Source organism: Natator depressus, chromosome 27 (assembly GCF_965152275.1).
Source record: "Natator depressus isolate rNatDep1 chromosome 27, rNatDep2.hap1, whole genome shotgun sequence".
Lineage (NCBI taxonomy): Eukaryota > Metazoa > Chordata > Testudines > Cheloniidae > Natator > Natator depressus.
In genome coordinates this window covers 14,791,343-14,817,910 of record NC_134260.1, presented here as the reverse complement: position 1 = coordinate 14,817,910, position 26,568 = coordinate 14,791,343, and the positions used below count along the sequence as shown (strand labels likewise).

The 26,568-nt window shown below is 63.9% G+C and overlaps 1 protein-coding gene across 1 annotated transcript in view; it reads left to right on the top strand.

Annotated features, from left to right (window-relative positions):
- Nucleotides 1-24,079, top strand: part of KCNH4 (potassium voltage-gated channel subfamily H member 4) — a 31,443-nt gene extending 7,364 nt beyond the window's left edge. The window contains exons 2-16 of the mRNA XM_074940433.1: nucleotides 5,480-5,713; nucleotides 6,186-6,317; nucleotides 6,756-6,883; nucleotides 8,687-8,930; nucleotides 9,305-9,462; nucleotides 10,436-10,643; nucleotides 11,885-12,079; nucleotides 12,760-12,959; nucleotides 13,349-13,598; nucleotides 14,437-14,651; nucleotides 19,473-19,511; nucleotides 19,987-20,327; nucleotides 20,970-21,076; nucleotides 21,824-21,900; nucleotides 23,474-24,079. Of these exons, the coding sequence (XP_074796534.1) occupies nucleotides 5,480-5,713; nucleotides 6,186-6,317; nucleotides 6,756-6,883; nucleotides 8,687-8,930; nucleotides 9,305-9,462; nucleotides 10,436-10,643; nucleotides 11,885-12,079; nucleotides 12,760-12,959; nucleotides 13,349-13,598; nucleotides 14,437-14,651; nucleotides 19,473-19,511; nucleotides 19,987-20,327; nucleotides 20,970-21,076; nucleotides 21,824-21,900; nucleotides 23,474-24,079 (3,134 nt within the window). The remainder of the gene's footprint in view (nucleotides 1-5,479; nucleotides 5,714-6,185; nucleotides 6,318-6,755; nucleotides 6,884-8,686; nucleotides 8,931-9,304; nucleotides 9,463-10,435; nucleotides 10,644-11,884; nucleotides 12,080-12,759; nucleotides 12,960-13,348; nucleotides 13,599-14,436; nucleotides 14,652-19,472; nucleotides 19,512-19,986; nucleotides 20,328-20,969; nucleotides 21,077-21,823; nucleotides 21,901-23,473) is intronic.
- The last annotated feature ends 2,489 nt before the right edge of the window (nucleotides 24,080-26,568 follow it).

Here is a 26,568-nt window from a genome sequence, read left to right as displayed (position 1 = left end):
TGTGTTCCTCCACCCAGCCCCAAACTGAAACTAAACCCACCGAGCAGGTTCCCTGCTGCAGCCTCCGTCCACATTCCTGGGCAGAGGTGTCACCTCCCCCTCCCCCTCCTGGCTCAGGTGACAGGCTCTCAGGTCTCCCGTCCCCAGGGCACATTCCCAGGTCAACACTCCCCCCTCCCTGCTGCGTCACATCGTCACAGAGGGGCAGCGGGAATGGGGGCACACGTGAGGCATGAGTGTGGGGCCATTGCCCCCAGAGCGACAGCGGAGCTGGCCCGTGCCCGGGGAGGAGCAGGGAGCCCAGGGCATGCACTGGGAGAGGCTCCCTGGGATGCTGTGTTTGCGTTTCCAGGGCGATGCGATGCTGGCAAGGCTCTTTGAAAGACTCTCGGCTTCAGGCCTCAGTGTGTCCTCGATGGGCTTAATGAGGCCTGAAAGGGGGCTCGTCCCAGCAACGCCTGGCGCTAATGAACCCCAGCTCGCCCATGCAGCAGGCCCAGGCCTGCGGCATGATGCCACCCCCTGGTGCTGGGCACCACAGCCCGGGGACAGCAGGGCATGGGGCAGGAGCCCCAGCTGTGTTGTTGGTGGGGACCCTGCGTTGCCGAGAGCAGACTCTGTACTAATTCCCCACCCCGGCCAAGCCAGCAGCTACAGCTCCGGGAGCCAAGAACTTAGCCATGGCCATTGGGTTTTGATTCCCCAATGCCTCCGGCTCTGAGCCGCAGCAGCGAGCGAGGCCCCGGGGCCTCCCCTGGCGGGGGCAGGAGACTCCGGAGCTGGGGCTTTCTGGCCATGGCCTCAGCTGTCCTCGCTCCTGCCCTCGGGCCGCTGACCCACGCTGGTGGCATGGAAACAAGGGCTGTCAAATGGGGCGGTGCTGTGCCATGGCTGCTGCGGGGGGCACGTGGCTGGGTTTACAGCCCCTGGGCCGCGGGGCACGCAGTGCTACCGCCAAGGCACCGCTGGGCTGGCGGCAGCCTGCGAGCCACGTGCCCGCTGCCCGTGGGGGGAAAGGGGCCACCGCTCTGCCCCCGGCAGGTGGAAACCAGGCCGGCTGGCCCCGCTGGCTGCTCCTTGGCGGCCTGTGCACTCGAAGCCATCTGTCTGCGCTGGCAGGGAGCCCGCCAGCAAGGTGCCATTCCTGGCCCTGCTGGGCAGCACTTCCCGCCAGTCACGAGCAGCCCGTCGCATGGGGCAGGCTGGCCGCAGCGAGGCCAGGGGATCGGTAGTGCTGGCTCATGCCCCCTTGGGCCCAGGAGCAAGGCTCTCCCGGCCTAGCGCTAGTGACCCATTGCAAGGGCTCGTTCTCGGTGGTGCCGGGGTAAACACTAATGATCCGACCTTGCCGCCCTAGAGCATCCTCTGGGACCATGCAGGGCCCCCTGCGTTTAGGATACTGGTGTCTCCTCAGGCTTCCCGTGCTGCAGGCGGGTGCCCGGCGTGGCAGGGATAGGCACTCAGAGCTAGGCTCATCTCCCCGCAGCTTGGCCTGTGCCCGCGGCAAGCCCCCGGCTGCCGTGCCTGCGGGGAGCCCTGGCACAGCCCCCGGCTGGGTTTGTTGTTGTTGCTGTTAAGCTGCCTTAGCCCTGCCGGGGGGGTGGAGGCACCAGCTGGCGAGGGGGAGGTGCAGCTCGCTTGGGAAGATGGAAGCCAGGGGCTCTATCTGGGCTCCCGCGCTCGCCTTCCCACTGAATGGCGAGGGGCAGAGCGTAGCCAGCTCACCCCGCCGGGAGGAGGGGCTGCAGCCCGGGTTGGCCACCGTCACGGCCTGGGGGGCGGGGAGGGGGGGCCAAGCAAGGAGGGGCCCTCAGGAATAGCAGCCGGACGTGGCTGCACAGGGTGACTCCGGGGTCTTTCCATGGGGTCTTTCCCGGGGTTGGTGATGTGGGGGGCTCCGGAGGCTGTAGGGGAGCGGGGCCAGTGCTGGTGATATCCTACACATCACTGGCCCTTCCCTCGCCCCAACTGCCCCCTCTGCATCCGAGGCTCATAGATCCCAAGGCTGGAAGGGACCGTTTTCCTCAGCTGGTCTGAGCTGCTCTCCGACCCACACTGCCCCACACTAATCCTAGAGCAGATCAACAGACAGCTTTGATTTTTAAATGATCAGTGCTGGAGACTCCACCACAACCCCTGGTGAATTGTTCCAAGGGTTAATTACTCTCTGTGAGGAAGCGGGACTGTTCTTAATGTTTCCTCTGAATACTGTAGAGATGCCTCCGTTTCCCCTATGCATTTCTTAAGTCTCTAGGTGGTGGGATAAGGGGGTGTAATTGTTGCAGAGCAAAGGGCCAGGGTACATAAATGGCCGACACTCTGTCTCCTGGCAACTGATGGCCTGGGCCCTTCCGCCTGCAAGGTGAGAGCTAAAGGGTTGGAGAACAAAGGAATCAGGTGCCCTCCTGGCCCGGGAAAGGGACAAAGCCCAGAGCAGGGGGGGCTGGAGAGAGTTTCAGTTTGGGGCTGGCTGGGGATGTGAAGTACAGACAGGGTTGTCTGGCTCACTGCCCCCCAAAATGGACCCAGCTGAGGGGTCCTGTTCTCTGCACCTACAAGCTCTGGTTTAGACCATGTTCCTGTCGTCTAATAAACCTTCTGTTTCCCCGGCTGGCTGAGAGTCACGTCTGACTGCGGAGTTGGGGGGCAGGACCCTCTGGCTTCCCCAGGACCCCGCCTGAGTGGATTCGCTGTGGGAAGCTCCCGGAGGGGCAGAGGAGGCTGAATGCTCCTAGGTCAGACCCAGGAAGGTGGAAGGCGGGTGAGCTGTGTGTCCTGCAGACAGGCTGCTCCCAGAGAGGAGACTTGCCCAGAGTCCTGACTGGCTTCATAGGGAGCAGTTCCAGAGCATCGCCCAGGGACTCCGTGACACTCTCACCATTAAAAATTTACCCCTTATTTCCAATCTGAATTTGTCTAGCTTCCACTTCTAGCCACTGGATCCTTTATACCTTTCCCTGCTAGATTGAGGAGCCCATGATTAAATATTTGTTCTCCATGAAGGTTCTTGCAGACCATGATCAGATCACCCCTTAACCTGCTCATTGGTCAAAGAAATAGATCGAGCTCCTTGAGTCTCACTGTCAGGCAGGTTTTCTAACCCTTTAATCATTTTCATGGCTCTTCTCTGACCCCTCTCCGATTTATCAACCTCCTTCCTGAACTGTGGGTACCAGAACTGGACACAGGATTCCAGCAGCAGTCATGTTAGCTTTTTTGCCACAGCATCACACTGGGAACTCATGTTCAGCTGTTTATCCAACCCCCCAACAAATCTTGAGTCTCTGCTTCTCAAGGTAGAGTCCCCATCCTGTAAGTGTGGCCTGCATTCTTTGTTCCTAGATGGATACGTTTACATTTGGCCATATTAAAACACATAGTGTTTGCTAGCACCCAGTTTACCACATGATCTATCACCCTGAATCAGTGACCTGTCCTCTTAGCTATTTACCACTCCCCCAATTTTTGTCATCTGCAAACTTTTATCAGTGATGATTTTATGTTTTCTTCCAGGTCATTGATAAAAACGTTAAATAGTGTAGGGCCAAGAACAGATACCTGTGGGACCCCAGTGGAAGCAAGCTCCTCAGGCAACTCTTTTAAAACTCTTGGATTCAAGTTATCTGGACCTGCTGATTTAAAAATGTCTGACTTTATTAGCTGCTGTTTAACATCCTCCTGAGGTGCTAGTGGAATGGAAAGAGAGTTATCTTATGACACGACTACATCATAGGTTTTTCCCAAAATACAGAACAGAAATATTTATTTAACGCTCCTGCCTTTGCTGCATTATTACTGAGAATTCTACCATTTCCATTTAGTAATGGATCAGTGCTATTGTTAGGATTCTTGTTGTTCCTAATGTACTTACAAACTCCTTCTATTGCTGGCTCGGCAAGGATGGGGGCGTCTCTCGTTGTTAGAGCAGGAAGGGGAGAGCTGGAAGCTCAAATGCCTGGGTTCTATCCCTGGCTCTGGGAAGGGAGTGGGGTCTAGTGGTTAGAGCAGAAGGGCCTGGGAGCCTGGACTCCTGGGTTCCATTCCCAGCCCTGGGAGGGGAGTAGGGTTTGTCACAGAGTCCCCGGGCGATGCTCTGGAACTGCTCCCTACGAAGCCAGTCAGGACTCGGGTGAGGTCTCCCCTCTGGGAGCAGCCTGTCTGCAGGGCACACAGCTCACCCGGCTTCCACCTTCCTTGGTCTGACCTCGGAGCATTCAGCATCCTCTGCTCCTCTGTGCGCTTCCCACAGCGAGCCCGCCCAGGCGGGGTCCTGGGGAAGCCAGAGAGTCCTGCCCCCAACTCCGCAGTCAGATGGGACTCTCCGCCAGCCAGGAAAACAGAAGGTTTATTAAATGACAGGAACATGGTCTAACACAGAGCTTGTAGGTGCAGAGAACAGGACCCCTCAGCTGGGTCCATTTTGGGGGGCAGTGAGCCAGACAACCCTGTCTGTACTTCACATCCCCAGCCAGCCCCAAACTGAAACTCTCTCCAGCCCCCCCTGCTCTGGGCTTTGTCCCTTTCCCGGGCCAGGAGGGCACCTGATTCCTTTGTTCTCCAACCCTTTAGCTCTCACCTTGCAGGGGGGAAGGGCCCAGGCCATCAGTTGCCAGGAAACAGGGTGTCGGCCATTCTCTGTGTCCAGACCCCTGCACACACCTGCCCTCTAGGGCTCTGCAACGATCATACACCCTTACCCCACCACCTAGATACTTAAGAACTGTATAGGGGAAACTGAGGCACCCCCACACTATTCAGAGGAAACATTAAGAACAGTCCCACTTCGTCACAGGGTCTAGTGGGTTTGAGCGAGGGGGCTGGGAGCCAGGACTCAGGCAATGTTCCCTCTAATGTTTCCCATGTAAGTGCGGAATGAATTTTGTTATGTGCACCAATATGGAGGTGATGTGCAGCGGGGGTGGGGCCGACGGGTTCAGAGTGCGGGAGGGGGCACAGGGCTGGGGCAGAGGGTTAGGGTACAGTCTCTGGTTGGGTGTGGGGTGAGGCCAGGGATGAGGGGTTTGGGTGCAGGTTGCAGGCTGCCCCAGGGCCATGGAGGGAAGAGAGGACTCCCCCCAGTCCTCTCTCCCTGCAGCAGCTCTGGGGCTAGGGCCAGGGGAGAGGTGCCTCTCCCTGCCACAGCCCTGAGCGCCTGCATGGCCCGTGATAGGCTGCTGCACAGCTGCGCAGCTTAGAGGGAGCCAGGACTCCTGGGTTCTATCCCTGGCTCTGGCAGGGAAGTGGGGAGTAGTGGGTTTGAGTGGGGGCAGGGCAGGGAGCCAGGACTCCTGGGTTCTATCCCTGGCTCTGGCAGGGGAGTGGGGAGTAGTGGGTTTGAGTGGGGGCAGGGCAGGGAGCCAGGACTCCTGGGTTCTATCCCTGGCTCTGGGAGGGGAGGCTCAGAATGGAAATGCTTCCCAGGACCCCTCCAGGGTGCTAACCTGGCCCTGGGGGTTGGGGTCTGTTGGCTTCTTTCCAGACAGCAACTTCATTCTGGCCAACGCTCAGGTTCACCGCGGCTTCCCCATCGTCTACTGCTCCGACGGCTTCTGCGACCTCACCGGCTTCGCCCGCACCGAGGTCATGCAGAAGAACTGCAGCTGTCGCTTCCTGTACGGGGCCGAGACCAGCGAGTCCGTCCTGCAGTGCGTCGAGAAGGTGCTGGATGGGAGGCAGGAGTACCAGACTGAGGTCTGCTTCTACAAGAAGGGCGGTGAGTGGGGCGGCAGGCACGTGACTCACTGCACTCACGGAGGCTGGCCCCGGCCCACGCACCACGTGGGTCCCCCGTGCGGGGGAGCCGGCTCCAGGCCCTTAGCTTAACAGCACTGCTGATCCTGGCCAGGCAACTGCTCCCAGTGCCCCAGGCCTTCCACGTAACCCCATGGGTTCAGTGTGTGTCCTGTGGCCCCCTCTAGTGGCCGGCTGATGTGGGGATAACAGCATACTGCTGCTGCCAGGTCCTAGAGTTACTCCCGTAACTCACTTCTTAGAGCCTCCTGCTTTTGGGGCTGAAGGTGCTGAGTTGGGTCCCTGCTGGCTGGGGGGTTGTGTGCCAACCCGGTCTCGTAACGGGAGCGTTGATGACTAGCCCTGCACAGCGGCGGTGCAGGGTACTGGCCTTGGGGCAGTGCGGGGCGGCCAAGGGCATTTCCTGGCTCAGCTCCTTCCCCTCCTCCCCGCAGGAGTCGCCTTCTGGTGCCTGCTGGACATCGTGCCCATCAAGAATGAGAAGGGGGAGGTGGTTCTCTTCCTCGTCTCCTTCAAGGACATCACCGAGAACCGGGGCAAGAGCCACCCGGGCGACAGGAGAGATGGTGCGCCCTGGCCGAGGGAGGGGGGGCAGGAAGCAAGTGGGGCTGGGGGAAGAAGCCAAGGGGTGGAGTCAGGGGAGTGGAGCAGGCTGGGGGGAGGGTGCCTGGGGTGGGGAGGGGGTTGGGAGGGGCGTGGAGCAGGCTGGGGGGGAGGGGACAAGCCAGCATGGTCCTGGTGGCATCTGCTTGGAGCCAGGCTGGGTCCCCGTGGCACTGGCTCCCAAAGGCCGGGCCGTTTCCCGAGGGACCCACCAGCCCGGATGCTCCCTGGATGGTCTTTGCTCGCTTGGGTGGTGCGCAGTGTGAATTAGAAGGGGGAGGGGGCCTTCCTAGGACGGCCACTGTGTCCACACGAGGGCATGCACGGGGGCAGCTGGGATGGGGCCCAGCTCGGAGCTGGCCCCGGCTCACCCTGCCTGAGCCGCTCTCCGTCTGTTTCAGAGACGCACCGGAGCAAGAAGGCGGGGAGCTCCCACCTGCGGGCGGCACGCAAGCAGGGCCGCACGGTGCTGCACCAGCTCACCCGCCAGTTCACCGGCAAGGAGCGGGGCGAGATGAAGATCAACAGCGTGAGAACCCACCCCCTGCTCCCATGACCTCCCTCCGGCTCCGAACCACCCTGGCCTGTGCTCCCGGTGGGGCATCGTCCCCTGCCTATGTGCTGGGCTCCTAGGTCACCCGCGGGACTGGAGTGAGCTGGCTTCTGCTTCCCGCTGCCTTTCCACAGGGCCCCTGCGGGTGTCTGGGGGCAAGGACGGCCCAGGAGCTGCAGGGACCCCCTACCCAAGGAGCCCCCCTGAGCCCTGCGGGCCAGCTGCTCACCAGGCGGAGGGAGGCGTTTACCCAGCGTTATTCTCCAGTGCTTTGTGCTTTAGCCCTTGGGACGGGAAGGTGAGAGCGGCACCAGAGAGCAGCCCTGTTCCCAGGGACTTAGCCTCATCCGGGGCCGGGATTAGCTGCCCGCAGAGGAGCTGTTAGCCAGGCAATGTGCAAGTGGACCCTTGGCTGCCAAAGCCTCGAAAATTTGCACCTTTAACTCTTTTGGGCAACAGCCAGCAGCGCTGGTGGATTATTGTGAATAGCATTCGTGTGAAATGTAACTGGGCCGTCTGCACCCGGCACATCATAATGCCGCTGCCGGGGTCACCTTACGCCAGCCGGCACTTCCTGTACTGCCCCGCACCGAGCTGCAGCTCGCGGCCGTGTGCCAGCCCTGCGTGGTGGCGTCTGGGCCTGGGTCCCCTGCAGCGTTCGGCAACGGGAGCGCTGAGTCCTGCAGGGAGTCCTGGCGGGGCCTCTCCGCCATCGCCCTTCCCGTTCCTCCTCCGCTCGCTGCTCTGAGTGAGCAGCCCCAGCTCAGACCCCCAGCCAGCCAGGGCCTCCTCTGCGGTCGGGCGCGTGCTGGCTCGTCTCGGGAGGGCGGCTTGGCTACCCCGGCCTGGTTTGCTGTCGTAGGCTTGCTGGGGTAGGGCTGGGAGCCAGCACACTGGTTTGCTTTCCCCACTCTGCCCCTGGCCTGCCCCATTCCCCACCCGATCCAGCCCATGCCAGGACCCCCAGACCTGGCTGCCTCCGGAGAGAGATCAGGGCAGGGGCTGTCTCGAGCAGATGCTGCTCCAAGCAAATGGCCCTACGTGCTGTTGGGTGCGGGGGGAGGATAGAAACACCCTTGTCCCTACAACTGGCAAATCACCTCTGAGCCTGCTTAGGGCAAGCGGCTGATGGCGGGTGTCCACTCGCGGCCCGCGGGACCCTCGCCAAGCCGGGAGCCGCTCGGCAGCCTGGATTCGCTCTCCCTCTGGGGCCACGAGACTAAGGAGCTTTCGGGAAGTGCAGGTGCTGAGCGGTTAGTTCAGCGGCTGCTGTGGTTGGGATTATCCCTGGCCTGATGGGGATGACAGAGAGATCGCCCCCCCCAGCTCCCCCAGCACTACCCCAATCTCCCCGGGTCAGGCCATGCCTGCAGCTGGCTGGCGCTCCTGAGCGGTGGGGAGAGGGGCGCTGGGGGCACCTACCGGGAGGTTGTATTGGGCTCAGAATGGGCGAGGAGGTTGGTGGGTGTCGGGGTGTCTCGGTGTCCCTGCACGGGGACTCCCATCCCGTTTGTCAGAGCAGCTCTTTAGGGCACGGGCCTGTTGCTATTTCTAGCAATCTCTACTGTTGGCCCCTCACCCTGGTACTGGGCCTTGTGCATCGTGCTGATAGCCATGGGGAGCTGTCCCTCCCCTCCTTGTGACTTGTGCCCCTCTGTGCCTGACCCCCACTGGACGCGAGTCTGCTCCCACCCCCTGCGGAGGGCACCCGGGCTGGCTCCACAGGTTCTCGGCTGGATCCCAGCTGGTGCCAGCCTCTGTGCCGTCTTCCTTCCCCAGAGCGTCTTTGGGAGCAAGCCGTCCGTTCCCGAGTACAAAGTGGCCTCGGTGCAGAAATCCCGCTTCATCTTGCTGCACTACAGCGTCTTCAAGGCCCTGTGGGACTGGCTCATCCTGCTGGCCACCTTCTACGTGGCCGTCACCGTCCCCTACAACGTCTGCTTCACCGCCACCGAGGACAGTCTGGCCGCCGCCCGCAGCACCATCGTCAGCGACATCGCCGTGGAGATGCTCTTCATCCTGGGTAGGGCCGATGCTGGGCCGGGCCGTGGGGGCTTGGCGCGTGGCTGGGGGGCCACTGGACCCTTCTGGGCTGGGGAAGGGGAGCCTGCTCCCAGCAAGCAGCTGAGACGAGTCGGGGCCGGAGCTCAGCTCTGTGCCAGGGGCGCGTATCCGAGGGTGCTCAGAGCGCTGGTTGCAGCTCTCCCGGATCACCCCCCCATCCGCGCTCTGGGCTGGGTCTGAGCGCCCAGGTTCCAGGCTGGCGTCTGCCCCGGGGAGCAGGGCCCTGCAGCGCGGGGTGCAGCCGGGGCCAAGGCCGGGCGGCTGTGATCAGGGTTCTGGCCACTCCTGCTGGCGGCAGTGCAGGGCCGTGACCGGGTTGGCCCTTCTCTGCAGACATCGTCCTGAACTTCCGCACCACCTACGTCAGCCAGTCGGGGCAGGTGGTCTACGACACCCGCTCCATCTGCATCCACTACGTGGCCACCTGGTTCTTTGTGGACCTGATCGCGGCCTTGCCCTTCGACCTCCTGTACGCATTCAATGTGACCGTGGTGAGTGCGAACCCGGGGGGGATGGAGGGGCGGCTGGGGTCTCCTCTGTCCCGTCTCCGGAGGGGCCATCGGGGTGAGGGGAGCGCAGTGATCTCAGCGACAGCGGGAAGCCACCAACCCAGCCCAATTGAACCCGAGAGCCGCAAACCGTCCGCAGGTGTGAAATCTCTGCCAGCTCAGCGCTGGCTCCCCCGGCTGAACCCTCTCCCTGCAAAGTAGCTGGACACACGCATGCAAACACACCTGTGCACGTGCAAACGGACACGGCAAGGCCTCCGTGCTCTGAGAGACACACACACGCACAAATGCATTCTCCTGCACACCCAGCTTCGTTTGCACCTGCAGAGACGTGTGTACAATTACAGACACAAACGCTGCCACATACATAGTGCTCAGATAATGCTGAGAGACCGGACAGCGGCTGGGGTGGGCAGCGGAGGGCCCGGGCCCCAGCCCCTCCACAGAGGCCCTGGGCAGGAGCGATTCGGAGCACCATATTCAGCCCAGCATCAGCCATCAGGGACAGGGGGCGTCGGCCCGGGCCAGGAGCGGGGCCTGTGCCTTGCAGGGTGCTGCGGCTCCTGCTCCCTGGGCCCCACGTGCCGTGGGAGTGGATCCAAGTGCAGGGGCTGCCAGCCGCAGAGCGTGACCCAACGCAGCCCACTGAAAGGGGAGCATCCAGGCAACAGGCGGCTGGAGCCCAAGGACGCGCCCCCACGTGTGGTGTCGAGCCCCTTCCAGCAGGAGACCTCGGGCTGCAGCAGGACGTCAGCCAGTGGCGGGGAGGGCAGTGGTGCCGAGGTCTGCGGGGTGCTGGGCGGGAGCAAGGCCCCATGCTGGGCTGTGCCCCGGGCTGAATTTCCCCCGGTGGCTCTAGTTCTTTAATCTGTTCCCCATCCGGCCCTGGGCAGAGGCTGGCCTGGCGCCCGCGGTCAGTGACGGCTGCCTCTGCTCTCCCCGCCCGCCAACCCAGACCTCGCTGGTGCACCTGCTGAAGACCGTGCGTCTCCTAAGGCTTCTGCGCCTGCTGCAGAAGTTGGACCGCTACTCCCAGCACAGTGCCGTGGTGCTCGCCCTGCTCACGTCCGTGTTCGCCCTGCTCGCCCACTGGCTGGCCTGCATCTGGTACGTCATCGGCCGGAAGGAGATGGAAAGTAACGACCCTCTGACCTGGGGCATTGGTGAGTCAGGCGGGTGCCCGGGGGGCCTGAGCCGGGCGGATCCTAGCGGGTGGGCACAGGACTCCTGGGTTCTGTTGCTAGCTGTGGGAGGGGCGTGGGATCTAGTGGTTACAGCAGGTGGGGCTGGGAGTCAGGGCGCCTAGGTTCTAGCTTCCCCGTGGACTGCTTGTGTGATCTAGGCAAGTTACTCGCCCCGTGCCTCAGTTTCCCCACCTGTACTGAGGCTGGCCCTCCTCCCAGGGCCCCGTGCTGAGGGTCCAGGAATGGATTTGGCTGGCGGGCAGTTAACGACACTGCAGCCGCTCAGCAGGAGCCTTCAAAGGAAGCAGATGCTGGGTCGGGCTAGGGCACCAGACTGGTCTGTGTGGTCCGGGGTTGCACGCAAAGGCCCAGCACAAGACGGGGGCCTGGCTGCAGCCAGGGGGCAATCCCCAGCCCTCATGCTGGCTCCGTGCGGCCCTGGTGGCGCCGTGGCAGAGGGCCAGCCTGGCTGGGCAAGGGCAGCCTGCCCTCTCCGCAGGGGGAGCCCAGCCGCCTGCAGCAGCTAGGGTGAGCCAGGCCCCCCCGCTGCAGGCAGGGAGAGCTCTCCGAGCAGTGGGGGTGGCCAGGCAGTCGTGGGGCTCTGGGGCAGTGGTGCGAAGGGCCCCTGGATGCATTGGGGAGGCCAGGATGGGCGGGGGGAAAGGGAGGGCACTGGGGGAATTGCTCTCCAAGCAGGGATCCAATCCCCTCTTGCCCTGGGAGCCGCTGGGTGTGAGCAACCTGGTCTGGCAGGGCGACGGGGCTAATGCAGCTGCGGCAGCCAGGAAGGCGCAGCCAGGGGCTTACGGAAGCACATCTCCTGGCCCTGGCGGACAGCACGCCAGGCTGCGCCGACCCCACCCATCGCTCATCCCTGCCTTGGTTCGGGGATCGAGCCCTGAGCGCCTGTGCCAGCGGCAAGGGCTGTCGTGCTTGGCACGCCCGAGGGCTCGGGCCCCGGTGATGCGGAGGGATTGAGACGTGCCCCACTCCAGCCGAAGCCCGGGACCACAGAGCGGGCTCTGGCTGCAGAGCTGAAGGCTCTGGGGTGGGAATGACCCCTCCCGGTGCCAGGCTGGAGCCGAGATCCAGCGATGCCCAACATCTCTGCCCTCTGCAGGGGGCTGCTCTGGGCTCCACCGTGGGCGGGCTGCCGGGGCGCTAGACCAGCCCCCCACTCCGAGCGCCGGCCGACTTTAACTCTGCGCTGTGCTTGGCAGGCTGGCTCCACGAGCTGGGCAGGAGGCTGGAGGCGCCCTACGTCAACAGCTCCGTGGGGGGCCCGTCTGTCCGCAGCACCTACATTGCCTCCCTCTACTTCACCCTCAGCAGCCTCACCAGCGTGGGCTTCGGCAACGTCTGCGCCAACACCGATGCGGAGAAGATCTTCTCCATCTGCACCATGCTGATCGGGGGTGAGATGGGCAGAGCCAGGCAAGGGGGCATGCGCCCTGTGCTGGGGAGGAGCAGGGTAGGGCCAGGCAAGGGGGCATGCGCCCTGTGCTGGGGAGGAGCAGGGTAGGGCCAGGCAAGGGGGCATGCGCCCTGTGCTGGGGAGGAGCAGGGTAGGGCCAGGCAAGGGGGCATGCGTCCTGTGCTGGGGAGGAGCAGGGTAGGGCCAGGCAAGGGGGCATGCGCCCTGTGCTGGGGAGGAGCAGGGTAGGGCCAGGCAAGGGGGCATGCGCCCTGTGCTGGGGGGTGAGCCAGGCAGGGACTGGCAAGGGGACAGACACCCTGTGCTGGGGGGAGCCGGGTAGGGCCAGGCAAGGAGACATGTGCCCTGTACTGGCGGGGAGCCGGGTAGACACGCCCTGCACGTCTGGTGCGGAGAGACTGAGATGCACGTCCTGGGAGTGAGTGGGGGGTGGCAGGATCCCCAAGTGTCTGGCTGCTGAAGGGAAAGTGAACGGGAGCCCTGTGTCCAGGGGAGGGTGTTAGAGGTGAACATGACCCCCTGCCCCCAAAAGCTGACCTTGAGCGGCCAGGGCTGGCGGGAAGGTTCCCCGAGCAGTGCAGGGCAGCTGGCAGAGAGGGGGCCAGGCTCCCTGCTCCTGTCCGCCTGTGGCGCTGACCCGGCGCTGGGCTCTCCCCGCAGCCCTGATGCACGCCGTGGTGTTCGGGAACGTCACGGCCATCATCCAGCGCATGTACTCCCGCCGCTCCCTCTACCACATCCGCATGAAGGACCTCAAGGACTTCATCCGCGTGCACCGCCTCCCGCAGCCGCTCAAGCAGAGGATGCTGGAGTACTTCCAGACCACCTGGTCGGTGAACAACGGCATCGACGCCAACGAGGTACGAGGTGCCCCCGGGCCCATGCCAGGGGCCAGATCCCTGCCACTGGGGCCGCCCGCTGAGCACAGAGCTTGGAGGGACGGAGCCAGAGGAGCTGGCTCTCCGGGTGCACCTGCTGGCTGCAGGAGCAGAGGATCAGAGCTCGGGGCCTTGTGTGTCTGGGGCCAAGGGGTCCAGGTCCCATCCCTGCTGCTGCCGCCGAGTGCCCAATGCCGGGACGGTAACGCCCGCTGGGAGCGGGCAGAGGACAGTACGTCCGTATCTCCCGTGGCCGGGGCAGCTCCTGCAGGAGGGCAGGCGCTCTGCTGTTCCCCTCCAGCACCCTGGGGAGCCGCCGGGCCAACCCTCCCCCCGCCAGCGCCCCTGACTCCCTCCCGCTGCCCCCGCAGCTGCTGCGCGACTTCCCCGACGAGCTGCGGGCCGACATCGCCATGCACCTCAACAAAGGCATCCTGCAGCTGCCGCTCTTCAAGGCGGCCAGCCGGGGCTGCCTGCGCGCCCTCTCCCTGCACATCAAGACCTCCTTCTGCGCCCCCGGCGAGTACCTGCTGCGCCAGGGCGACGCCCTGCAGGCCAACTACTTCGTCTGCTCCGGCTCCCTCGAGGTCCTGAAGGACAACATGGTGCTGGCCATCCTGGGTAAGGGGGTGCCCGGCATGTGCCAGCCCTGCCCCTGGTCTCACGGGCAGCAGGGGCGAAGGGCTGACAGCCAAACAGGGGGGCCAGTGTGGCTTCTTTCCCCAGAGCCTGTGGCTGGCCTGTCAAGCCCTGTGCCTCTCTGTCCGTCCACCTCTCCGGCTGTTTCCTGGCTGCGCTGGGGGGATTCCTCCGGCAGCAAGTTTCTGAGGTGCTGGGGCCTCGCGGGGCAGCGAGCGGTGGTTGCTCCGAGGCGCCCGCCCCCCTCCCCTTCACGGAGCGACCTGCTGAGAGCAGGGCCTGGCACCCTGATCACACGGCAGCGGTGGAGATGGGCATTCCCCTTGGATCCCAGATGGTGCCCGCTCCGGGAAGGGAGTTGGCAAAGCCCCACCCTTGGGTTCAGGGTCTCAGATACACCATGTGAGGGGCCAGGCAGGGCCCTGTGGCTAATCCAGATCACTGCTGGGCCGGTGGCAACCCCCAGCATAGCCACAGGCTTCTCTTGGGGCCAGTCCAGCTTGTCATGCCCCACAAAGGGCCGTCCCTGGCCAGCAAGATGCCCAGCTCCCCTGTGAGATGAACAGCAGGTCCCTGGTGCCCCCCAGCTGGGCTGGAGCAGCGGAAGCTGGGTCTCCTCCCTGGGAGGAGGCTAAGGAAGGGGGCTGGAGTCAGGACTCCTGGGCTCCATTCCTGGCTACCCCCCCAGCTCTGTGCCTCAGGTTCCCATCCCTACAATGGGCCTCCCAGGAGGCGCGTGAACCCTCCGAGGCCTGGGCTATCTTGGGGCCTGGCCAGGGAACCCCTAGTCCTGCTCACCCCCGTTTCCTGCTGCCCACAGGCAAAGGGGACCTGATGGGGGCCGACCTGCCCGGCAAGGACCAGGTGATCAAAACCAACGCGGAGGTCAAGGCGCTGACTTACTGCGACCTGCAGCACATCACCCTGCGCGGCCTGGCGGAGGTGCTGGAGCTCTACCCCGAGTACTCCGCCAAGTTCATGGCCGACATCCACCAGGACCTCACCTTCAACCTGCGGGAGGGCAGCGAGATCGAGGTGGGTGCAAGCCTGTCCCAGAGCCGCCTCTGCCTCCCTCCATCCACCGGGGGATGCTGGCTGAGCCCGCAGGGCCATCGGGTCTCCTTAGCCCCAAGGGGTGGGCTGGAAGGGGAGATTAGGCGAGACAGCAGCTCCCTGAGTCGCTCCTGCAGCCGGGAGGCTCAAGGAGACCTAGCGCAGGCTGGGCTCGGCGTCCTGACCCCGGGCTGTGCGGCCCTGCTGCGGGCGGGAACTGTGGCGACTGCTCTGCACCCGTGCGAACACCAGCGGGGCTCGTGCGCGGGCGGAGAGCATGAAACGCTCGTGGAGAGACACGCGGACGCCCCCCTGCCCCATCTTGCCTCCCTGCCACACCGCTTGAAGATGAGCTCCGGGCCCTGGGGCTCACGGAGGGTTTCTGTAGCGGAAGTGGAGCCTGCTCCATGCCCGCAGGCCCGTGGGCTCTGTCACGGAGTCCCTGGGCGATGCTCTGGAACTGCTCCCCATGAAGCCGGGCAGGACTCTGGGGCAGTCTCCTTTCTGGGAGCAGACTGGCTGCAGGACACACAGCTCCCCCGGCTCCACCTTCCTGGGTCTGACCTCGGAGCATTCAGCCTCCTCTGCCCCTCCGTGCGCTTCCCACAGCGAGTCCGCCCAGGCGGGGTCCTGGGGAAGCCAGAGGGTCCTGCCCCCCAACTCCGCAGTCAGACGTGACTCTCAGCCAGCCAGTAAAACAGAAGGTTTATTAGACAACAGGAACATGGTCTAACACAGAGCTTGCAGGTGCAGAGAACAGGACCCCTCAGCTGGGTCCATTTTGGGGGGCAGTGAGCCAGACAACCCCGTCTGCCCTTCACTCCATGTCCTAGCCAGCCCCAAACTGAAACCCCCTCCAGCCCCTCCTCCTCTGGGCTTTGTCCTTTCCCGGGCCAGGAGGTCACCTGATTCCTTTGTTCTCCAACCCTTTCGCTCTCACGTTGCAGGGGGGAAGGGCCCAGGCCATCAGTGGCCAGGAAACAGGGTGTCGGCCATTCTCTGTGTCCAGACCCCTGCACACACCTGCCTTCTAGGGCTCTGCAATGATCACACATCCTTACCCCACCACCTAGAGACTTAAGAACTGCATAGGGGAAACTGAGGCACCCCCACACTATTCAGAGGAAACATTAAGAACAGTCCCGCTTCGTCACAGGCTCCCCTCTTTCTGCTGAGTGTGCCCCACTGGGAAAGGCCCTGAGTCACCGCGTTACCCCTGCTCCCCCCACTGCCCAAGTCTGAGTGTAAAACACACCCTGGTTTAACCGGAACCGCGGACACCAGGTCTGGCCAGAGCCCAGCAGCTTTATCTGGGCTGCCCATTTCTGCCTGCGCCCGCCAGGAGGAGGTGAGCAAATCTGCCGTAGTGCGACGTGTCAGTAGCGTGCCCTGTTGCCCCGGCGTGCTAGCGAGGTCAGTGAAAGAACAGGGCATTGCAGGCACGGGTGGAGCCGTCGGGCTGGGCACTGCGGGGTACGTGGCAGCACAGCGGGTGTGCAATGCTCAGGAGCGCCACACCCAGCCTCGGGGCAGCCTCTTCGGAAGCGGGGCACGAGCCCCGGATTGGCTGAGCTCCATGCTTCCACCTCCCCAGCCTGCTATCCCCGTGAGCTGCTCCGGCACCATCGCAGCCTTGACGGGGCGTCGCAGACAGTCCCTGGATACATTCCTCGCTGGCCAAGGAGCTACAGTGCCAGGCAAGAGGCCTCGCGTCCTCCGCCAGATGAAGCCTCCTCGTGGAAGGCCGAGGCAAACAGAAAATTGACGAGTCTGCCTGTCTTTGTTGGGGGTAGGGGGGAGAGACATTTGTTGGTGCCAAACTGTGAGATCAGAGCTTGGAACTCAGCCAATCCAGGAACTCTGCTGTTCCTGCCGGGGGCACCCCGAGATTGAATTGTGCCCGGGGGGCATCTCGCTGCAGCCCAGTGCAGAGCGCGGGGGCCGGGCTGGCAGGTTTAGTCATTCCGCTGACTCCCACAGGCAGGCGGGAACGTTCTGCCTCAGAAATAGCAGCTCGTTGCTCATCCGCCCCGGAATAGTTGCCTACTTTGTATCAGCTGAAATAAAGAGCTCGGGATTTTTTACAGCGGTCTCTCCATGTAGGTCCCAGATGCGCCCTGCAAAGAATACCCACCAGACCCTGAAGAGAACCCGGTGGGAAATTTCCCTCTGGCTTCTAAATAGCTGTTAAAAAATCCACCACCAAGTCATTTATAAATTAATATATAGGTAAAAAACAATGGCCGTGTTTGCACAGGACCTACAAAAATGAAGTGTTGTGTGCGCCCTCTGCTGGTCAGCTGTCCAACCTCAGTCTCAGAGCTGTGCAGACCTTCCCTTGATAACTCCCAACAAAGGCATTAATATGCGACGGATGGGTCAAGGAGACAGCAGTGGGGTCTGGAGGACGCGTAGCTGAGAGTCCAGTGTGGGGCCTGCCAGGGTCTGGTTCTGGTTCAGCAGCGCTGACCCCTCCTGAGCTGCTGCTCTAGAGGGTTCAGCCTGGCATGGCAGGTGTCTTGCAAGATCCGATCATTCCATGAGGTTTCGGCTAACCAGGGCCAGAAAGTAGCTTCCTTCCTGCTTTGGCCCTGACCCAGAGGCAGGTTCCACTCTGGAGCACTCAGCGAGGAGGTTCTGACTCTGACCCATACGAAGAACAGGGAGAAAACAGGGACTCAGGCTGTCTGTGTTTCCAGCCTTTTAGGAAGTAAACCCCGGTTGAGACTGACAGACAAATACCGTGAGGGACCCGCCCCCCCGAGGCCCCTCCCATGGCTGCGCCGCTTGGTGAGGCCACCGTCCGGCACTTACGACATCACCGTCACCGCTGTGGTGATGCCTTGTGATGTCACTTGCTCCGGATTGTGACATCAGCAAGCTGGAAGCTGGATGCGCCGATCCCCCCCGGGCAGCATCTTCCAGGCCAGCTGGGACCCAGGGGCAGGTGCCGAGTGCCGGAGCAGGGAGAGGCTGGGCCGCGCTGACACCAGCTTTCTCCCGCTGCTCCCCGCCAGCGCTCTCCTCCTCTGCTCTGCCGGCTGCTGGGCGGTGCCAATTGTGATGGGTGGTTTTTGTCCACTAGGACCTGGAGCAAGACCAGCCTGTAATTTCGCATAGGCCCCTGAACAGCCGGCGGATGGTAACGTGCTTCGGTCGCTACCGACCCAGGCTGCATTCGAAGCAGTGACCTCGAGGTGAAAGGCCGTGTGTCCCACTCCTGACCCCTGAGCTGTTCCTCCACCCATCCCGCCGCTGTGGTCCTTTGCGTGTCATGGTTCCCAGCCTCCCTGCTCCCCCCTCGCCCCCCCAGTCTCGGCATAGGTCTAGTCAAGAACCACCCCAAATGTTTCCAGAGTCCTCACCAAACTACCGCTCTGTGGGCAGGAGGTGCTAGGAGCTGGCAGCGATCCAGCCCACTCACAGCGGGACCCCGTAGGGCTAGCCAGGGAACGGGCGGGGGAGCTGGAGCCTGGAGACAGGTCCGGAAAACCAAGGTGGTAAAGGCACCTGCTGGGTTTAGTTCATCCTGATGCAAAGCCAGCGTCAGGCCTAGGCACCACTAGGATTTGAAGCAGGACTTGAGCGGCGCTGGGCCTTGTGGTTCTGGAGTGAGGAATAAGCAGTGCCTGGCCTTGTGCCGGACTCCCTGCGTGGGGCGGCTTCCCCCCCAAGTGACCTATTTCCACTCTCAAGGGCAGGCTGTGAGGTCTCCCTCTCCCCAGGCTTTTGTCGTCCCCCCACCCTCGCTCCCCTCCAGCCTCCAGCCCCCCTCACGGCCCCGTGGAATCTGGCCTCGAGGAGCTGGTAAAATATACCCTGGTGGTAAAATCCACAAGCCTGAGGCCTCAGCTCCGTCTCTTCCAGCCTCACCCTGCTGCTCCCAGCCTCCAGCTGACCTCCTGCCGGGGGCATCTTTTGGGCAATTCTGCCCTCTCAGCAGACACTCGTTTGGACGCTGGCTCAAGCCCCCGATGCCCCTGCGAAGTGGAGGGCCATTCCCAATCTGGGGTGAAGATGCAGGAAACAGGGCAGCCATTCTCTGCGATGGGAGCAGAGCAGCCCTAGGTCTGAAGCCCAGGCTGCGGGAGTGAAAGATTTTCCCTGGACACCAAGCGGGATGGTTGGAGATGGCACGTATTTCCGAGGGGCCCATCAGTGGCAGCACCCGAGTGCCGGGAGATCTGGAGCTGTGGGGCGCGAGAGGAGAACCTTCCCCGTTCGCTGCGGCACTGGCCCAAGGCTGAGCATCAGGTGGTCGCTGGTCCCTACGTCCAGCTTGAATCACGGAGATCCCCTCGTCACCTCCTTGGAAAAGCCACGTGCCATCAGGCCAGGGCTCCCTCTCCTCAGGCTCTGACAGTGACCCAGGCCACGTGCTGTTTGCGGTCGTGCCCACCACGTGCCAGCTGCCTTCCCGACCCTTAGGGACTGTCCCTGCCGACAGCAGCCGGGGCAGGGGATCACAGGCGGTGGTGTACATACAGGTCAGATACAGAGCAGCGAGATTCCACACAGGCGGCGGGGCAGAGGTGGGCGTTGACACAGAGACACGGTGCCTGGAGGGCTGGGCTACACTGTCCCAGTACTGGTGGGGAAACCTCTTCCTGCCTCTCCTGTCCGGAGCCAGGAGGATCCCCAGCGCCGTGTCCCCATGTGCGCGTTTGCTCAGGGTCCTCCTCTGCCGACCCAGCAGCAGGTTGCTAATCGGAGCTGGCTGTGGCTGGCCGGTACCCAGTGGGTGTTGGTCTGAATGGAGTTTGCTGGGTGGCACTAACGAGCCTTTCTCTGCTTCGTTTCCAGGGGCTCCTACGATTTCCCAGATCCCCTCTGTTATCCCAGGTAGGTTGGGTTTGTGCCAGGCTGGGTTGGCCGCTGCTCGTACCCCCTGAGTTCCATATTAGTGCCAGGGGCTCATTTGAACCCAAACGCAACACGCGGGTGAAGTGGCTGCTCACCAGCGTGACTCCCCCACTCTCAGGGCCTTTCCGAGCAGGACGCTCCCATGCCCCTGGCCTGGGCAGTGGTGGGGACGGAGACGTGGCAGCTCCTCCTGGCTCAGCCTGCAGGCGGATTGAGCTGAGCTCAGGGCTCAGCGCCAGCTTCGGGAGCTGAGTGCAGAGGGGCTGGCTGCAGTCACACCGCAATGCCAAGTCCCTGAGGGGCCCTTCTTCTCCCTGCCCCACTGGCCTGGCTGAGTGATGCCAGGAGGGCATTTCCCCAGGGGATTGTCCTGCCCTTCGAGCTAGTGCCAGGTGCAGCAGCCCTGGGGTGAGTCTCCTCGCCTCGTCACCCAGCTCCCTCCCTCTGCCCGCAGCCTCACCCGGAGAGCGGCACCAGCCCCGAGAAGCCCCTACACTCCATCCTGGAGGACGAGGAGGAGCTCCACCCTTCGCCCACCAGCCGGACCCACCGCAAGCTGCTGCTGCCCACCCTGCAGAGCCCCGTGCGGTGTGGCTCCCTCAGCAGCTTGCTGGGCGACGAGCTGCGCCAGTTCTCGGCTCTGCGCCGCACCTGCCGCTCCCCCGCCCGCTGCAGCCAGGGCAGGAGCCCCTCGCCACGGTGTCTGAGAGACGGCGCGAGCAGCAATGGCCGCAAGCCAGCCAAGCTCCTCATCCCCTCCCTGCACACCGCCGGCCCCCCGGACCTGAGCCCCAGGTAAGGACTGGCAGCACCACGTTCTTGGGACCCTGCAGCCGTGTGGCAACCCACCAAACCGGTGTGTGGAGGTTTGCACGCCTGCCTCGGCTGCACACATCTGAGTGCATCGCCGTGTGCTTGCACGCCTGTGCACGTTGGCAGGGGTGAACTCATTAGTACGCCCCACGTCCCTGGGACCATTCTCTCCCCCCATGCCATGCCATGCGCCCACACTCCTCCCCTTGAGCCGGCCCCACCTGTCCTGGCCTCTCCTGGTGCTGCCAGCGTGGGGGGTGGGAGGTTAGTGCCACGGGGTGGGGACAGGATGGGCCCATGGAGTCATCTACCTGGATCGGGGCTGAGACCCACTTGCTCATTTCACCTCAGGCACCCGGTGGCAACAGCTGCCATGCTCAGCTGGCCACGGTGAAATCCTTGGGAGTTGCCCCATGTGAGCCAGCGAGCCTGGGGTAAGAGGTTCTGTAGCCCAGACTCAGTCCCTCCAGGCCGCCCAGACCCCATGCCCCAGTCGGGTTCTGCCTGGCAGTGCTTGAATTTCCACCCGTGCCCAAGAGGCTTTAGGGAGGCAAAGGGGCCGGTTAGCGATGCCCAGCGGCGCTGTGCCAGCCGATCATGCCAGTAGGATGAACCCCCCCTTAGGGTCGTTGACGGGATCGAGGATGATGGCAGGACGTTGGAGAGGCAAACCTTCCATTTCAACGTGGAGCCGCCTCTGCAGAGCTCGGTCGCAGACTCGCTGACTTCCGGTAACTGCCTGCTGCCCCGGGGCTGTCCCGGCTCCGGGCCAGACGGCGCTGGGGCTCGGAGGCGCGCTCTGTCCCGGGGAGAATGGCTTGACACGAGTAAGCGGCTGTTTCCTCTGGGCCTGGGGCAGTGCTTGTCCCAGGGTTCGGAGGGGAGCGGGTTTGCCAGGCAGGAGCACAGCACAGGCGGTCAGGACTCCTGAGTCCTGTCCCTAGCTCTGACTCACCGTGCGCCCTCGGGCACGTTACTCATCCTGGCCGGCCCCTGGGGGGATGGGGCGGGTGAAGCCACTCAGGCTGGTGCGGTCCCTGTAGACCCCTGGCTGGCAGGTGCTCTGGAGGCAAAGCCAAGCGCGCCGCGTTGGGGTGAGCAGCGGCTAGGTCAGATGCTGGCGGAAAAGCTCCAACTCCCGCCAGCCTGGCCTGAACGGCTTGGGGGGGCGGGGGGCTGCACAGCAGGGGCTGGAGCAGCTGGTCCCCCCCCCACCCCCCACTCCGCCCAGCCAGAAGCTCCCCTGTCTCTGAGCGTTCAGGGCTTGGGCCCGGAACAAGGCCTGGCGGGGGCGGGGTTGTGTCCGAAGGGGTCGGCCGGTCCCAATGCTGGGACAGGCGAATGGATGCGGGGCTCACTCGGGGAGGCTTTGCCCCCGGCCTGTTGTCCTGGCACGGCCGCGAGTCACAGCGGGCTGGGGTCAAAGGCCCATGGGGGCGCGCTGCCCTCCCCTGAGATCCGTCTGCGGTTCCTTGCAGGGACGGATGAGGCCAGCCCAGCCTCAGGCGCAGAAGCGGAGGAGATCAAGCAGAACGTCTGCAGACTGAACCAAGAGGTACAGCCTGGAGCCCCTGCGGCCGGGGCCGGGGGGGAGAGGTGGGCGCTGCAGGGCTGGCTCTCCCGGGGTTCGCATCCGCCTGGACCCACCGGCACCGACCGACCCGGTTTGCCCCCTCCGGAGCGGGGCTCATTGCACGCTGCTGCCTGGGGCATTCTGCAGGAGGTGAAGTGACCCCAGCTGATGGCAGCTCCCCACCCCCAGCACTGAGCCCGCTCCGGATCGGGCAGCCCTCGCCGCTTGGCGGCTCTGCCCTGACTCAGGCGATCGGGTTTCAAATGAGCACAGGCTGTCTTTGTAACGATTTCATAGCAACAAACGCAGCTCCAGGAGCAGCCCCTCCCCCTCCGTGCCCTGCTCCCACCTCCCCCTGGGCTGCGTGCTCGAGGGTAGGGTACGCTACTTTTGGGGGCACCCCCTCAGGGGCAGCGGGCAGGGTCTCTGTAGCCTGCTGCCCCCCATACTGGGGGCAGCTCCTGAGCGAGGCAGCTTGCTCGGTGCCGCCTGGGGGAGCAGCATGCTGGCTTTGTCCTGTCCAGGCTGCTGCAGGGACAAAAATGTTTCCTGGCGTAAGCTAGAGCAGCCTCAGGGTGGCTTAATGTCAGGGTCGTGCTAGGGCTCGAGAATGCCCGTAACCAGCCATGATGTCGGCATCAGATCCTGTGCTCTGCATCCCCGAGGGAGGTCCTTGCATTATGTCCCCCATGGCCCGTAGCCAAGGCGCTCAGTGGCCGGTGTGGAAGCTCACAGACTAGCCCAGTAAAACCAGCGGGGCCGGGTTGAGGGAGAGCACATCCCCTCTGAGGCTGAGCAGCGTGCTGGAGCTGCTGCTGGGCCCTGGCCCTCTGGGCTTTCCTCTGCTTTGCAGCCAGAGCTCACGGTAAACAGCGGCCCCCAGGAGAGACAGGGCTGGTACACTGGGCTGCTGGGTGAGCACCGAGCAGCCCGGATCCAGCAGGAGGTTAAACCGGCCAGCCCGGCAGAGAAGTAACAGCAGTGGCCACTAGCCATTTGTTTTCTATAGGACCTACAATAACAAAAGGTCTCCTGCTTGCTCTGCTTATTTTTCCTTTCAAACAGCAGCAGCAGGAAACAAGCCACTTCCCTGGGGTGCGTTGCCAATGGGGCTGGTGAACAAAACACAGGGTAATAGGCCCAGTGGGCAGGTCAGGGCACGTGCCCTGCGCTGTCCGAGGTCAGGGTACATGGATGCATGCGGTCAAAGACCCCCAAGAGGCTGTCCTGGGGCCGCAGGCAGGCGCTAAATAGGCTGCTGCCTCTGGGTGTGCGTCATAGCAACACTGAGACACCCCCTCTTCCCCCCCCGGTCACCCACCGCCAGCCCCATCCTGATCCACACTCCGAGCAGCTGGATCCAAAGGGGCATCCCTGCCCCATGCTCCCAGAACCCTTTGCTTCTCCTTTGGAAGTGGGGCGACAGCCAGCATGAAGCGTTGCCCAGCCATGCTTAGTACCAGTGCGGAGCGCTGCTGAGCTGGGGGCCGGGGGAGTGGTGGGGAGGGCGCAGGGCGCTGTCCCCTCGCTCGGCACGGTTTTTGTCTCTTTCCAGATCAACAACCTCAACCAGGAAGTTTCCCACCTCAGCCGGGAGCTGCAGCGCACGATGTACCTGCTCCAGAGCCCGCTGCCGTGCGCCCCAGCCTTGGCCTGCCCCTACGGCCCCCCCGTGCTCTCCTCCCAGCCCCCGAAACCCAGCAGCGGGAGTGAGCTGCCACCCAGACTGCCCCCGGGGGCGGTGCCACCCCTTCTGCCCTCGGCTCACGCCTCCGCCTCAGGGCTGCCGTCACCATCGCCGGGGGACGCTGGAGTTTCTCCCGGCGCCACCTCTGCCAAGGCCCCTGGCTCCCGGAGCACGCCCCCAGCCAGCCCGCGGGAGCCGGAGGGGCTCCACGCTCCCAGAGACTCATCCCACGCGCCTTCCAGCCGTTACCGCCTGCCCCGGGCGGACATGGACGGGGCCCACCTCCCACCGACACAAGCTGCCCCGCTCAGCGGTCAGACTCCCAGTCTTCCCCACTCGCTTGCAGGCTCCCGGGTCCTGTGCCCTCTGCCCTCGCCCCCTGCCAGCCCCAGCCCAGCCTTTCCCAACTGCTCCGCTCAGAGCCACCCCCCGCCACCCCTCCGCTGCCGATCAGACTTGGAAAACTTCCACTGACACCCCCCCGCCGCCTGTCCCACGTGCCCTCCATGCGTGGCTCAGCCCGAGAGCTGCAGCTAGCCGAGCGGATGGAGCGCACTGGGGGGGCCTCGCCAGCGGTGTCTGGTGATGTCGTTGGGATGATGGCCCCATTTCTGCCAGCGTTAATTTCCCTTCTGTCTGCAGGTGTAATTGCAAGAGTTGGGGGCCAGGTGGGGGATGGACGAGAGCCCCCCTCCCCCCGGCTCTTCCAGGGCACTTTCCGCTCCAGCTGTGACCCACCACCTGCTCACGGCACTGCGGAGCTGGCGCGTTTTCTACAAAATGATGGTTTTTGTTTGTGACGAGGAATTTATTCTGAGAGCCTTAGAACTCCTAGGAGGACCCTAAGCACAAGCCTGTCCTCTGCCCCCCAGACCAGCCCCATGGGCGCCCTGCAGGCCTGGGGTGCCCCACCGAGCCAGGTACCCCTCTGCTCCCCCTCTCTGCTTGATACGCCACTCTCTCCGCAGCCTTCCGCTCCCATCTTCAGTACGTATTTGCCTGAATTGAACAGGGTCAGGGTCCTGCTGAGGGGGTGGGGGCTGCGCTGGCGGCCCAGCGGGGTTGGGCTGCGACGGTTCGGGTGTAGTTTACAGAGGGAACAGCCTGCGTGAAACGCACAATGCTGGAGAACAGCCAGGCTGCTTCCAGGACTGCTTGGAAACCAGGCCCGGCAGGGCCGGACCAGCTCTTGCTGACCCCGCCGGGGCAGTAGTTTGCAGGACTGGACTGTGCAGCCCCGGGGCCAGTCCTGTCATCTCTCCCCCACGGGCCGATTCCGGGCCACTTTGTGTTCCGGCGGCTCGGCTCGGTTTCGAGGCGTTGCAAGGTGGGGGTTCAGACTGTGTATGGGACGCTCCTTACGGATGTAGCTGGGGGACGGGCAGGTTCTGCCCGTTTGGGGAGTGTGGCAGCAACTCCCCTGGAGCTGGGGGTCACATCCACCTGCTACACAACCCTCTCCCTCCGCCCAGGCTGCGGCTCCCCACAACTGCATGTCCCAGCATGCAAGTGTAGCCCACTGCTCAGTGCGTTCTAGGTCCCCCCCACCCGGTGTGCTAGATCCGTGTCGCCCCGCTGCGTGATCCATCAGCGTCCTCTGAGTGACGTCTGTTCCGACACAGCCCTGCCCGGCCGCCCTGGCTCCTGCGTGTTCTCTGCGCTGGCCGAGGCCTCTCGTCCGGGCGGGCGCGTGCAGCCATCTCCGAACCAGCCTCCAGAGGCTGCAGGCCGCGCGGGGCCATGGCTGGCTCTGCGATGGATTTCGACACCCCTAGGCTGTTGCCACCCCGTGCCCGTGCTCGGGAGCCCGCACGGTGGCAGGTCCCGGCCTGCTCCCCACTCACAGGACCTCACTGCCACAAACGGCCAGTGTCTCCTGCTCCTCTGTGCGAAGGAGTGAGGGGCAGGGGGAGGCCGGATGAGCCCAGCTCCAGGGAGCTGGGGGTGGGTGCGGGGGCCTTAGTGCTCAGGTTTAGGAGGGCAGGGGAAGCCCCTTTTCCCAGGTGGGAATTCCCCATAAAGCCCCCGAGGGAGGCACCGACGTGGGGTTAAAAGTGCCTGGGCCCCTGGCATGAACGGGATAAACTCAGGCCAGGTTGGAGGCCAGTTTCTGCATCGCTCCTGGGGGGCTCTGGCCAGGGAAAGGGAGCGAGGGCGGGTGGAAGGCAGCAGCATGGGATATGGGGGTGCAGCGAAACGCCAGGTGGTGCCAAGCCAGCGTGGCGCTACCCCCAAAGCTGCCCCTCCCCACCAGGAATCCCAGGGCAGGCATGGCTGACCTGGCCGCAGGGCACACAGGGCTGGGGCTGGGAGCCCACGCAGCATGGTCGGGGCTGAGCTGGGCACGAAGGGGGCCATGGCCTGACAGGCGCTTTGCCATGGCCCCGCTGGGAGCAGAAGGACCAGGCAGATCAGACCCAGCCTGCGCGGCCCCCTGACCCTGGCCCCTTGCTGCCCAGACGTCATTTGGCCACATCTGTCTCCAGCTGCCTGTTCCCACTGCCCCGGACACAGGGCCTGGCGGGGTCACTGTGCATCCTTTGTGGGTGGGGGATTCCTCTGGGCCTGCAGCCCCAGCTCTGCAAACCAGGGGGGGTGGGTTGAAGCCTTTTGATACTTTTTTTCCCCAAAGATTTTTTTAACCTTTTTTATTTCCTGGTGGGATTTTTCTCCCCCACCCGGATGACACGGACGGGCAGCTCTGGGCCAGCACCAGGGAAGCCGGCCCCAGCTCCGGGCAGGCAGGCAGGCAGGGCTGGCGCTGCCGGCTATGTGGCTGGGGGCCGGCGGTGACTCAGCCCCATGCGGTGAGTTGGGGGCGTCTCAGGCCCGTTCTCAGGGGGCCAAGGTGGTCACGCACTGAAGCACCAGCCCCCCCGCCCCAGGCCCCTCTTCGCCTGCCCCAGGCTCTCCCCGCCCCAGACTCCTCTCCCCCTCCCGCTCCCCCAGGCTCCCCCCGGCCC